At 40.0% G+C, this 14496-nt stretch overlaps 1 protein-coding gene and 1 long non-coding RNA gene across 4 annotated transcripts in view; one reads left to right on the top strand and one right to left on the bottom strand.

The window, feature by feature from the left end:
• Positions 1 to 371: 371 nt before the first annotated feature.
• LHX2 (LIM homeobox 2) overlaps positions 372 to 14496 on the top strand; it is a 33949-nt gene continuing 19824 nt past the window's right edge. For 2 of the 3 annotated variants that reach the window (XM_010397873.4, XM_010397872.4), the window contains exon 1: positions 11109 to 12081. In XM_010397873.4, coding sequence (XP_010396175.1) covers positions 11854 to 12081 — 228 coding nt within the window. In that variant the 5' untranslated portion in view covers positions 11109 to 11853. Of the gene's footprint in view, positions 617 to 11108; positions 12082 to 14496 lie in introns of those variants that run through there. The other variant, XM_010397875.4, reaches the window with a different exon arrangement.
• On the bottom strand, positions 5490 to 9039 carry LOC104688384. Its single transcript, XR_751671.3, has 2 exons — positions 8828 to 9039; positions 5490 to 8308 (listed from the first exon to the last, which is right to left on the bottom strand). It is a non-coding gene; the product is annotated as an uncharacterized LOC104688384 (long non-coding RNA).

Raw genomic sequence — 14496 nt, 5'->3', positions numbered from 1 at the left:
CTGCTCTGACTGGAGCCCCTGTCATCAGCTGAGTGTCATGTAGGAGAGCCCGAGGAGCCGGGGGAGGCTGTGAGGGCTTGGTGAGCTGGAGACTGGCAGCATCATTGGTTTGAACGGGCCGTGATTGATTTGTCACCAGAGGCCCATTTGACTGGGTGAAAAGCCCTTCTGATCTCAATCTCTCTCTGCTTCCTTACCTCTGCTGTCCCCTCTCCCTTCTCCGCATTGGGAGGCTGGCACAGCAGCTGGGCAAGGGGGCTCAAGTTGGGGCTGACACACAGCAAAAGGGTTTAAGGTCACGGCTGCTGAAACTCTGTAAGGACTGACAGCTCATCCTACTTCTCACTTTCTGTCTTGCCTTTAGAACTCCAGAGGTTTGCAAAGCCCCCAGTACACATCCACACAAATACACCAGCACTCCATTCCCCAAGCAGACACACAACCAAAGCCTCTCTCTGCCTCTCTCCTTCCCTCTGCCTCTGTCTCTCTCGCACACACTCGCACACACACTCACGCACACACGCACTCTCTCTCCCCACCCCTTCCACCTTCCCGTTATCTGTGGCTGGGAGAAACCTCTAGATCTACAAATATTAATTACAAAGGACAACGAAAGGTAAGAAGGCGTCAATTATCCAAAGGTGTCGTGATGTTATTTCAAGTCAATTGCAAATGTGTGAGGGGGAAGATTTCGCCCCAGTGATTCCTGTCTGCTTGGCTGATGGGGACCGGAGCTGATTCCCTCCCAGAACTGCTGCAGCTATGCCTTAAACCACACACTTTCCAGCAGGAGCCATCAGCATGGGCCTTTCTGAATTCTCTTTTTATTTCATTCATTAAGGGCATTAGGCAAGTTGGAATTTGTATGAAAAGGATCCTATGGGAATACTGTCTCCAGGGTAGGTATTTTCATGACTTTCCACATCCTGGGGCTCTCTCTGTATCTCTTCTCTTTCTCTTTCTCTTCTGTTAGATGGAGCTTTAAAGGAGGCTGCCCTCATCTTCCCCCTAATCTGGGGAAAGGAAATATTTTGAGCAGCATATACTGAGTGACAAAATATTTTATTTATTTTATAAAGTGGAAGCTACTAAGAAATTGTGAGACCTTTCCTGCTTAATTTTGTTAATGGGCTTTGTTATAATCATTATTATTCCTATTCCTGTTTTCAGGCTTTTCTCACACAGGACTTTCTAATGACAATTGCCTTCATTATCCAAAAAAGAAAGAGATAGCAGAATGGACAACAGCAAAATAATATTAATCAAACAAAGGCAGAGTTTAAATTAAAAGGTCTGTTGTGTTCTCATAAAAGCAGGACAATCTCAATACTCTAGCTCATTTCACTTGGCAAAAGAATGTGGCATCAGTTTTTTAACTTTAAAATAGTTTAATGAACACGAATGGAGAAATAATTTTTCTGTGTATTTAGCAGTCTATAAAGAAGAGAGAATGCTTTAACTTTGATCGCCACAATTAGTTCCCTGGGTATCTAGAGGGGAACAGGGCAGCCCTGGGAGCCTCAGTTCTTTAGATACAAAAGCATTTAGATCGCTTTAGAGCAGTTAATCCTGAGACTGGCTAGGGTCCCTTTTGTTTTCTAACTCCATTGTGGGTTTTGTTCAGTTTTTTCTATTCGCATGATTGACTGCCCAATGGATGCTAATTATCCAAATGTCGCTTCTGTCCTTTGAGTGACTTTCTATGTATTATGGGCAACTGTCATGCATTCTGTCATTCTATATCATATTACATGTATTATCATATGAAAATGGTACTCTGCATAAAGGAAGGTGTCTGAACCAGCAGATGCTGCAGATATTTAGAGGACTTGCCTAATTTGAATGGATTTTCTATAGAAAAATTGGTCAGAAAGCATATAGGGGAGAGTCAGAAATTGAAAGTTTATCAGGTAATTATTTTTGTCCTTTTGCTGTTTACATGATAATGTACAAGGCATTAACTGTCTCTGCTTCTGAAATCTGCAGCCACCTTCCTCCTCCCGAACCAGGCAACCCGTCTGTATTTATTAGAGTATGACAGCTTAAGCTAATTAAACTGATATCTGTCTAAAATAATAAGCCCAGAAAGTTAGAATAAACATTATGACTATAAGCAGAAAAGGCAGCTATACAAATGTAGCATCAGTGTTATATTTTAATGATAAACTAAAATTCCTGTATGAAAAACATTGGATGTAGAATTATGAACAATAATAAAGTTCTGCAAAGAAATTTTTGTAAATATTTTTTGCTTAGATCTTCATCTCTTTCCATGATATTAATAAGGCTAAGGGCTAACACAGCTGTGAACTTGAATATTTTTTATTTTATACATATGTGAACATATATTTAAAAGGATATCAAGGGAAAGGTTTTTACTGCAATTTTTCCACTAAAATAACTTAACACACCTCAGTGTAATGTGCATGCCAACACTTAACAGGAATACAAGATTTATAATGATAGGGCTTTTTAGATTTGCACTCTGGGGTCCATTGAATCCATAGGCACATCCAGAGTTTCCTATCCTAAAATGTTAGGATAGTGTTTTATATTTGCCATTCATATGAAATACTGTGGATATATAACACTGAAATTCATGTTCTTGAGCTTCATCAAATATATGTGCAATAAGTTTCCATTAATGATAAAGCTAAATCATGGGAAATATGTGCTTTAGGAAATAACACAAAGATGCCATAGAAAGTCTTGCTCTGCTGTATCAAGGTGCTTTGAAATTTTACATGATCAAATATACATGATCAAGCTGTGCTTGTTAGGGTACGAGGGGCTCCAAATGGTCAATGGCTATTGATCAGGCTGTTAAGTATTTGTTCGCAATTCTTTATATCCCAAAAGGTTCAGGGAAATGAACAGTGAAAAATTGCATCAGAGTCCACCTTTGTTTGAGATTGATGTATCAAAACAGAGTATTCATTTGCCAAATCTGTTGGAAAAAATGTGTAGTAAATTATGACATAAAGACTCCAAGTACAGAGTATTTCCCTTTTTTTAATTATCTTTGTAAAATTTTAAGTGCTAATTAAAAATGTAGAGACAGAGTCTTTGTAGAACACGAATAGTGAATTATTGATAAGAGCAGATTTACACAGCAAAAACAGAGATACAATCATAGCTTATCAGTTGACCTTTACATTTTACTTTACATTTTGCTCATGCCAAAATTTTTTAACTGAAGTTGCAATGACAGTGATGCAGGAGAATCCATAAGGTGAAAATGGAAATTTCTGTTACTCTTAGAAAATAGCCAATCTTACTGGGATCAGTTACTATCTTTTAGTAATTGAATACATATTACTCCTCATGAAGAGTTCAAATTAAATGTGGTGGGTTTTTAAAATGATAATGTCATTTGGCAAACATCTCAAAATATTTTAATAATAATTCTTTCTTCTTTCTTGAGATTTCTACAATATGTATTTCTACAAGTCCATCATATATATTATTTATTTTTTAAATGATCTATAAAGCTGGTTCCATAATTCAAAATATTACACATGTTGAAAGAGAATGCTAACCTATAATTCTTCCAAAATCATACAAGGCATACTTTATTTGATTTAATTATACTATACATTACATAAATTCATAAGATCTTTCCTGAACACAGAAATCTCTGAAGAGAAACTTAGTTTACACTAAAGAAAACTACTGAACACAAAGAATTATTTCTGCAGATATTTGCCTCTAAAAATGATAACATATGTCTGTGTCTGAATCTGCAAATAGATAGATGGTTACACACACATATGTTCATACACACACACAGAGCCTCATACTGTGATATATCTTATACATATTTATATAAACAAATTTACATACTGCATCTTTGGAAATCTTAAAACCAGCAATACGTATTTTGTGCCTCATCTTCAGATGGTAATTCCCTTAAAAGTACTTAATATTTTCCAAATGAGAATTACATTGAAAAGAATCAGCCACGCTTATATAAAAAGTTTGCAAAGTATAAAATGGGCAAAATGTTCCGGATTGGTGGGAAATGCCCTCTCACCTTCTCGTGTCTGACCTGCCACTTAATTAATCTGCTCTTGTCTGGGAGCGGACAGTGTGAGCAAGAGGCAGCACAGCAGCAAAGCCTCCAGCACTTGGAAAGTTCACAGTACATTCAGCTTTTAAAGAAAATCGTCCTACTCAAGTACATTTATAAGATTACTTGCCACTGTTTCAATTTGCATCTTATCTGACTTCTTCTTCCTGCCAATATTTGCACGTAAGGTGCCCTGCGTGTCCCTGTCTGTGTCCAGCTCCGGCTCTCCCCACTCCCCAGGCTGCATTACAAAGTTCGTCTCTCTTGCCATACCTGCTCTTGGGCTGGGAAATGGTTCTGCAGAGCCAGGCGGTGGCATTCAGGTAGTCCAGAGAAGGCTTTAGAGTGACAAAATATTGACCGGATTTGGTATTCACTTATGAAGGATGACGTTAGTGCCACAAAAATCCCTGTGATGTACAGGGAATAGTTAATTAATTAAAGGACCTGCTAATTGCTACTTGAGGTACTGTGCAGAGCTGATGAAGAGTGCTTGGTGCAAGGTTAGGTTCTCAGTTTTGAGTGAACATTTTCATTTAAAAGATTTCTTTAAAGTACATCCTAATTTTTTAATGTTTTTTCAGGTTACTGTATCTAGTTCAGACTCAAGTGTTCAATTGAGCTTCAATTAATTATAATATATAGTCAGGGTTCTTTAGCTGGGATAGATTGATGGAGAAGCTTTGTTTCATTTGGTGCAGGTGGCACTGTTTAATAAGCACAGGAGAGAGTGAATAATGTAGTGTTTGCAAAGAGAAATAAATGCAAAATAGAGAGGTGCAATTAGATCAGCTCAGAGAAATAAAGGATAAATATTAAATAGTCAGGTATCTTGCAAATATCAAATAAAATAGTAATAAGTATCCAGTTGAAAACTGCCATTTTAATTTATGAATATCTAAAAGCACTGCTCTAAAATAAATCTAGTGAGCAAGTCTTCTGCCTTCATTAGGCAGGCACTTTTCAATATCTGGAAAATACCAGACTGCTAATTTTTAAACTCTACACATTATTTTTCTGATACTGAAGTATAAATAGTTTCTGAATTTAAAATACAAACACGATGACTTCAAAAATTAATTTCTCAATTGTACTATAAAATACCTTAGCATTTGGCACTCTTTTTTAAAAATTGGAGCTATGTTATATTGGGGAAAAAATTACCCCATGGAAAATTAATCTGGGAAAACTTGTAAATCAGTATCAGTAATGTACTAGCCAATGAGGGGCTTCTCTGCATGCACTAAAGATGAAATAAAGCTGCAGAAGATTATTGAAAGGAACAACAAAATTGTAGTTTAAAAAACTAAAAAAGCCCGTGAAAATGAAAATCTTCTAATGGCACACAAAACCCCAAACCAAGTTTATACTCCTGAAAATAACAAATAAGAAAAAAAAAAGGAGAAATGTTATTTGACTTAAAAAAAAAAAAAAAAAAAAAAAAAAAGGGATCTGGGTATCTGGTAGCTAAGAGGATAGTCCTGTAAGCTACTTAACAAAAGAATGTAAATGTATTAGGCATTTCAGCAACACTTCTGCATCTAAGAATTTCAGCTGTAGACAGATTTTCCACAGACGATTCCCCCCTACTGCTAACCTCTTAAATATACCTATAAAATACAAAATGTTCCAAATCACCTCCAATAAAGGAAGCTTCCTTACATTAAATGCATCGAATATTTGTGTTAGAAATCTGAAGTGCTTTCTGATGTGGTTAAATTCACAAAGAAATGTGGTTGTAGAACAGAAAGGAATGTATTGAGCACATCACTCTGAATATTTGCAGATGGATACAGAGCTGGGGAAGTTTACTTGTAAAGTATGGAATTAATCATATTCTTAGGCTCTGAATATTCAAAGAAGGCAGTACTATCAGAGTCTTTTCTCTACAAACCTTGTTTTTGTTATGTAGCCGTGTTTACCAAATCCCTGATACACCCAATCAGGGCAGGCTCCCAAACCTCGAGGATTGGTTGATCCTGAACTTGTAAAATGTTTATGAGGGAGTGTTTGCCTGGTCCTGCAGCCCGGGGTGCCCTGCTGTCAGCAAGGAGCTGCCGGGACTGCTGCACACACAGGGGCTGCAGGAACGAGACAGGGAGAGCTGGGCAGCCACAGGGAACTTTCTTATCTCAACTCTTAATGTGCGTTTGGGTAAAAAACCTTCCCCCCAAAAAAATAACCTTCCCCAATTTGTTAAAAAAATTAAAATCTGCCCATTTACATTAAAAACATGTTCCTACAAAGGACCTTGTTGCACTTAATTTGAGCTCTGACTGTAGAGCAGTAAGATTAGTCTGCAGTAAACAGATTAAAAAAATAATTAAGAAGCAGCTACAGTACTAGATGCAAAAAAGAGACATTTTTGCAATCTTTGTCATGTTCTGTGCATGAATTTACTGAATTTCTAGTAATTACCACTTTATATTTGGTAAAAGTTATTCTATTTACATTTTTTACTACGGTAGATGCTTGTCAGGCAATCAGATGTAAGCACATCACCGAGAATGTCTATTGCTCAAAATAAAACTCCAAAGCTATCTTAAATATACAGCTACTGACCTTCAGAATCATGTTTTCTTTACCAATTCACTGTAATAAAAATGAACATTTTGTCATCACTTTGGGAAACTGTGCCAAACACCTTAGAACACATGTCACATGCCAACTTTACTTCATTTTTCTCCTCAGGGAATAGATACATCTGGAATCATAATCACAGATAAAAACCTTGACAAAATTGCACATGAGCCCAGCCCTTCTCTCCAACACCTACCTTTTCATAACATTTAATACAATATTAATATCAGTTACTAAAAAGGCTTCCAACCTTTACATTTCTGACATAACATGTTCAGACCCATATTTCACACTTCTTGTTCTGTTTTAAGTTCAGTGGATTTAACAGGACTCTGGAGAGAAGATCATGTGGTTGAAGATTTCCCTCCCTCTTTGACACCCGTAGAGGCAGTTTTGGAATTGTTTAAATAGCTGTGGCTATATAAACTGAAATATGTGAGACATTGGACATCTTATTTCTTTCTCACATCTATAGATATGTGCTTGTATTTTCCTCTGAAATCAATTGCTTGTACCAGTGAACAACAATTTCAGCACAACATCTGGGCAAAACCTTCAGAATATTTTCCTTTTAAACTGTATTATTTCTCTTTCCTGCATATGCCTGGTTTACCAGACAAATACAGTTAGCTAGTATATATAATAATATTATTTGGTATTTTTTATCTGTGATTGACAGTTTTTCAAATCAAAATAAAACACAATCTTAGTCGATCATCTTCTTGAGAGTGCGCTCCTCTTTTAAGCTCGGTTTGCTTCTCAATACAGACAGAGATCTAACTCCATCCAGGGTAAAAGGTGAAATTATAGCTCCAACAGATCCCGTACTGTCTGAAAAATGCTTGGCTTAATATTTAATACCTAATTCCTGGACTGATATTTTTACTGCATGCTTTTATCAAACACTCATCAGCTGGTATTGCAAAGAAAAAGAATTGGAAAACTTTGCACATTTCCATTTATGATTGTGTTTGTAATTAATCCCATGCTGGAAGTACCTCGGGCAGCTCACTGTATGGCTTTGTTCACGTCAGAATGGGGAGAGCAACCTCTTTTTGTTACATATTTAACAGCTTTGAAAGACATTTTTTTAAACAGCAAATGTACTAGACAGCTTTAAAGCAGAGGACATTAAATAGGAGCCAATTATTCATTCAGCAGCTCTACGTGCATCAAAAACATGCATACCACCAAATTTTCCTGAGACAAACCACTTAAATTTCCCATGACTCAGACACCGTTTCTGTACTAACTAGATAAGGATAGCAATGATTTACAAAAAGAAACAGATATAACATGTTTCTTACCCTGGAATACTGAAAAAATCTTCAAAAAGACATTCATTTACAATTTGGGGACAGCATTGGTGACAATAAATATCCTATTTTTAAATGGAACAGTGTTCCTTATTAAGATAATTTCATTATTCTCTTTCACTTTAAAATGACCCAAAGTGTCTGACTCAGTATATAAAAAGTGCAGAAGGTGATCCATGAATGGAGTAATAATTTGCCCGAACCGTTTCAAGCCAGTCCATGGAGCAGCTGACTGAAGCTGCTGGTCTGTCTGCAGCAACTCGAGGAGAGGAAGAGCTGAGTTGAGCTCCACTTGCTGACAGGAATCAAACTGGCTCACATTTTAGGAGAACAACATCATTGCCTATAAAAATGAAGAAGAGACAAAATAAATAAAACCAGTTAATGTTGTAGTTAACTTGCAAATCAAGTAAATCTGTTGGTACAGTATTTTAGAAATAAACGATAACAGCATCACACCAAACACACATTTCCAAACATATATGCATTCTGATTTTGATTTAATGGTATCTCAGCGTCAACTATTGCTTCCTTTGCTGGTACACACTTCCTGATGCCTACTGTGAAGGGTGCCCATATTTACAACTGAGTAAGATGATTAATTACACCTTGTCAATCACGGTGCATGAAGACATAACACCACAGCAGACAATGAAGAAGATGCCCGAAGCTACAATTACATTTTAATTCATAGTTTATTGTATGTTCCCATATATTGCAGTCTAATAACCGTAGGGGCATTGAAAACATATGAGATATCAATCACTCTGCCCCCTGGTCTTTCATGTTTATATTATTCCACAGCCTTTAAATTACCATAAGTAGTTACTTATTTTCTAAGCTTTCTTCTCTTCTCTCTTACCTTTTGCTTCCATTTATCTTTTATTCTTAGTACCTTTATCCAACAGCTATAAGTATTTGATGGAAGTTTGTAGCTCACTTAAAATCTGTAACAGACAACCTGAAACCCAGCAATTAGTAAAGACAGCTTAGACTTGTGTTCCTTTGTTGAAGGAGGCGTTGAATCTTTTGTTCTGATTTAGTCACGGTAGCTGGGTGGAAGCTGGTACCTCATTATGTGGTTGGTCTGTTTGTCTGGTAGGTAGCAGATGGTACTGGAGATGACGTTACCAAGAGAGGCAGGGTAGAGAAACTCAAGACCTGTGATTTGTTCACCTGTCACCTATAACAAAATACAGGTTAAAAGACTTTATTATTAGCTGCACCATTTTTTAAATGAAAAAACTCTCATTTCAAATGAGCCCACATTTCATTCTGAAGACGATTTTGCTCCAGCAATTTTTCTGTGGCTTATTATTTGAGAGTATCCTTGATTTTATTCTGAACAATGTAAATGTCATTCATGTGTCAGTGTGTACATTAGCAGCTTTATGTTTATATTCTGTTACTCTCCTTGTGTTTTGGTAGCAAGGGTTGGATGTCTTCTTGTGTTTGTATATCCATTAGGAAGATAATCAGAGATACCCCGTGAACTGGAGACTGTGCCATACTTTTTCAGCATGCTCTTGGTATTATTGGTTCCATCCACTGAGGCAATTCTGTAACGTAAAATACTGTATTTTAATTCTGTTAAATATCTAAAATCTTTTTGATAATTAGAAAAGTCAGATGGAGTGTATGAATCCATGACCTTTCTTAGCTGCAAAAAGTACACAATCAATTCAGTGATAGGGAATTAATCTGGTATTAAAACGTCCGAGGATAGTACGGTACACAGCTGTGAGTAAGGATATCTACAGCCAATTGCTTGAGCAAAGGTAAGCCGGTGCTGTCCCACCATGGGGTCTGTGGTGTCCGGCGAGCAATGTTCCACAGCTGTTCCTGGAGGCAAAGCTCCCAGCACAGATGGGGCTTGAAAATGTCTCACAACTGCATGGAAGAAGGGAAAGACGATTTTATCAAGATAAATACTACACAGAGCCACGAATTGTGCTGCAGAACTCTAATCTGAATTCAAACATGAACTTCCATTGTTTCCAAGGTCTGATTTTAGGACAGTCTTTGGGTAGTTCCCACAGATGCCAAATTAGCTTGCATTCTGTATAGTTTCTTGAGGGGTCTTGTGGCTATTTCATATGCATTTCTACAAGAGACACTTTGTTCTCCTCTGTGACATGCAAATGTCTTTAACTATTCAGAGCAATCCCAACAGAAAGATGATAAAAAGCCTCAATTATTGTAAGAGCGGAACACATAAACCCAGCCAAGTTTGGCTATAAACAGAAGAATTCCAGTTTTAGCAAGGATAATCTTAACTGCACTACACCTGTAAGAGGCAAATCGCTCTGTCAGAAAACAACACCTGATGGGAATGCACTGAGTGATGTAATAGTTCATAGTCATGGATTAAGCAGCAAGTCTCATGATCTCAGATGTGTATTCAGATTTACCTTCCATTGTGCTACCTTTGCTAACATAATTAGAAGTGTGATATTTGACATCTTTAATACTAATTAGTCCTTCCTTACTACCCACCTCCTGGATAAATATTTAGACATCATGAACAGTCTCCCTGTGCACTCTTTGTCTTTCCTGGAGACTTTCTGAAGCTTTTCCTCAAGTTCAGAGACCTTTCTGGCCTGGTTTTCTTACAGTCTATTTGAAAATGAGAGATGCAAGAGGCATTGGTTTGTGGAAGGCTCCACAAACTGGAGTGACTCAAGTTATTATATTCTAACACTGAATATTTTTCATAACGAGGGTTATTGGGTGCATTCAACTAGTCATAAATGTTTGGGCTATCATGATCTCGGAGTGGAAACAAACTCTTGAACGCCTCCTTCTCCCGCGCTGGAGGAGCTGTGCCCCACAGCCCCTTCGGCGCGCCATGGCCCGTCACGTCGCCGACGGTCACCGGGCGGCAAACGCCAAGCTCCGCGCGGGGCCGGGCCGCTCCCGAGGCCGCGGAGCGGGCAGGACGCGGCAGCGCTCGCGGTGCCCGGGCGGCGGGGACAGCGCGGGGACAGCGCCCGGGGACAGCGCGGGGACACCGCCCGGCCCCGAGCACATGCCGGCGGCCCGGGCGCGGCGCAGCCAATGGCGGCGGGGCAGGACATGATGTCAGAGGGGCTGTAGAAAAGGCGCGGAGCCCCGCGCGGTCCCCGCGCTGCAGACGCGCCGCTCGCACATCCGCGGCGGCTCCGGCTCCGGCTGCGCTCCCGCCCCGGGCCCCGCGGGCCGCGCCGCTTTAAGGACAGAGGGGGGCCGCGAGTGCCCGTCCCATCTGGTGCCCGTCCAACTCTTCCTCCTTCCCCTTGGCTTTTTCTTTTCCCAATGAGCTCCAGCGGGCTGGGGGAGGAGCGGGGAAGGAGCAAACTTTGCCCCTGAGCTGCCGCCGCTGCCAGCCCTCTGGACTGTGAGTGCGTACGGTGGGCATCCGCCCCAGCCTCCCTGCAGCACCAGCCTGCTCTCCGTCTGCTGCAGCCTCCCTCTCCCTCGCTTTCGTCCTCTAAATTTCGCACAATACGATGTAGGGGGCTTGTCGTAATTTTTTTTTTCTAATTCTTATTTATTTCTCACCGAAGATGGTTTAATTTTTTTATATTTCTACTATTTATTAATTCCTCCCAACCGTAAGCGTGCCCAGCCTTCTGCCAGTTGGGCCAGAGCATAAAGCCTGGGACTGCACCTGGGGCAATGAGCCCTGCACTGAAGAAGCCTCCTAGAGGGATGTGCCGGGGCCGCGCAACAGACTAGATCCAAGCCCCGAAGCTTACACCACCAGTTATCCCCTCTCCCTCATCCCCTTCGCCCGCCTTTTCTGCACCCCATCCCTTGAAACCTCGGATCAGTGCCTGCGCCGCGCTCCGGAGAGCTCTGCCGGGGGAAAAACCCGGTGCCCAAGGAGAGACGGGGCGGCCGTGCTAGATGCATGGGGGAGGGCTCCGGTTAATGCAAGTTCTGGGCTCCTGCAGGGACCCCGACAACTGTCAGCAGCAACAGCAACTCGGGCCCTCCTCCTCTGCTTCCTCAGCGATGCTTTTCCACAGTCTTTCCGGCTCGGAGATGCACGGGGTCATCGACGAGATGGATCGGAGAACCAAAAGCGAAGCACCGGCCATCAGCTCGGCTATAGACAGGGGAGAGACGGAAACGGTAGGAGCCGAAGGAATGGGAGAGTCATGCACCCCCCTAAACATACCAAACCCCTCACAGATACAGCTTTTCCCCTAAAATAGCAGATCGGGGGGAAATGTATATGCAAAATACTAAATCAGAAGAAAATTAAGCATAAAGGCACCCCAAAAGATTAAATGAAATAATTAATTTAAATTAAAGGCACGAAACTGTTAATTATTAATAATATGCATAGTAATAGTAACACTTGGGTGAAATGAACGGTACTGCTCTTGTGAGGAAACAGAAAGATAGACCAGCCTTTTGGTAGCGTCCAAGAACTCCTTCCCTTCCCCCAGCCTGTCCGGCCTTCCAAAGTTTTTAGGAAGAGGCAAAGTGTGGTTTTATATTGATAACATTTTGGCACAGCGAATTTTTTGTCTGCGGAATGGAAACACAAACACCAAAGAATCAAATGCTGTGTTATTTTTCAGGTAGGATGTCTTCACGGAGATAGTCTTTATAGCATTTATTTAAGAAGAAAAAACCAAACACGAGTGTCCTTAAGTTATGGGTTTTAAAAAATAATTTTAATATGTGGGTTTGTAAACATGGCAAACAGAACTAGAAGATATGTCTCAGGGACACGGATGGATGCGAATTTTTATAACTTTACCACATTTTACATTCTGTCTGCTGATGCATAGTCCTTGTATATTAATACATTTAGATAATAAAAAGATGCATCCGTCTAGCTAGCGTTAAGATGGCAAAGTGGAAGACATTTCCGAAGTGTCTTAAGTGATTGCACAATTTATGTATACTATTTTTTTTTTTGTTAAGAAATTACAATTCTGAAGTGAAATTATCTCGTACGTTGGTTAAATGCTCTCTTGTAAACTGATACAGGCATATGCAAGGAAGATCCGTTCTCAGGTTTTCAAACTTCAGCAGTATATGTTCTTTCTTGTAATGTTATGTGCAATTTGCTTAAAGGTGACAGTGGGACTAATCTTGAAACACTGGCTGGAAAACGGCCTTGTACTGTAAGGGTGGGACGCAATTTCTAATCTAAACGGTTTTGGTTTTCTTTTAAGAAGTTAATATTTCTCCGTACAATTAAACAACATCCAATGATCTTTGCTGGAATAAATATTGTGGCGTGATAGCTTTGTAGAACTATATATAATCTATATGGGTACACGTGTGTATATAACAAATAGTGGGTTGGAATACTGGATCCTTGAATACCATTTCCAGACCTTAGAATATTTTTGTTACTGAAAAAGCAAAGTAGAAAAAATCGTTAATTCATTTAAAGTGGATTTACAAGAAACTACTTTGGTTATAAAACGATCCCTACTCGGAGTTCAGTTAATGCCTTAAAGAAACAAGCTACCGGTGGGTTCCTGTGACTAACACCAGTGGAGTGCCAGGGTTTTATTTGTGTGGAGTTCTCCTAGTGGGAATGATGCGGTGCAAACGGGAGTGCTCACAGCGATGGGATTTTGTGATCCCCGCAAGCACAGGATGAAAGCAATGGGTCTGGCATGTGCTGGAAAATCAGCCTCGGTTCCTTTCGATTTCCCCCGATTAGCTGTGTTTGCTTTTTGCTTTGCGCGAGGATTTAAGGCTCTAGAGGAGGTAAAAGCAAACAAACAACTTCTCCCCTGCCCCGAACCAAAACAAACTACGTGTTGGGCACAGCTGTAAGGAAATATTTCGGGTTCTCTTGCACAAGAACAGATCTGCCGTGGGCTTTTGTGCAAAGCGGGTAAGAGTAAGTTGGGACCGAAGTGGAAAGCAGCATATTGCAAGATCTGCCCCAAACGCTGCTCCACCGAGCCTCCTCTCCCGAATGCTGTTTTAAGGTGTCCGCTGAAATAAATAAGCATGCTTAAACAGTTCTGATATTTCTCCCTCTTTCTTGTTCAGTAGAAGTTGACAGGATATGTATGAATTTGGGGGTTTTTGAGGGTTTCAACTGGATTGCGATTTGACACTAAACTATTAAATTATATAGGGCTTATATTTAGTTTTATTGCTTCCAAGTTTATCCCAGCATAATCTAAAGTGTTCTGTTGGTTTTTACCCACTTTCATTCCGACACATTTCCCGCTATTTCGTTTTCCTGATAAAACATTCTGCACCTTGGATTTAGTAATGCTCATCTCCTCCGCAGGTTTATTTACTGATCCCTTTAGCGCTTTGGGTCACAGCAGATCGCGATCCATGTTGTTTGGAACCAGCTTTCAGAGAGCTGTGTCTGCAGCACTGGGGGTTTGATCGTAATTCATTTGGAATTTTATAGCCAGGAAAATACACACACAGACACGCTCCACATACACGCACTCACAGAGCATTAACTATGCAGACACTCTCAATATATCCATAATAATAAATTTTTAAATTAACTATCTGCGATTTGCCCTACTCTGTTATTATTGCGCCTGT

The sequence above is a fragment of the Corvus cornix genome, chromosome 17, assembly GCF_000738735.6.
Source record: "Corvus cornix cornix isolate S_Up_H32 chromosome 17, ASM73873v5, whole genome shotgun sequence".
NCBI classification, from domain to species: domain Eukaryota; kingdom Metazoa; phylum Chordata; class Aves; order Passeriformes; family Corvidae; genus Corvus; species Corvus cornix.
The sequence above is the reverse complement of the archived record's forward strand: the minus strand, read 5'-3'. Positions and strand labels throughout refer to the sequence as shown.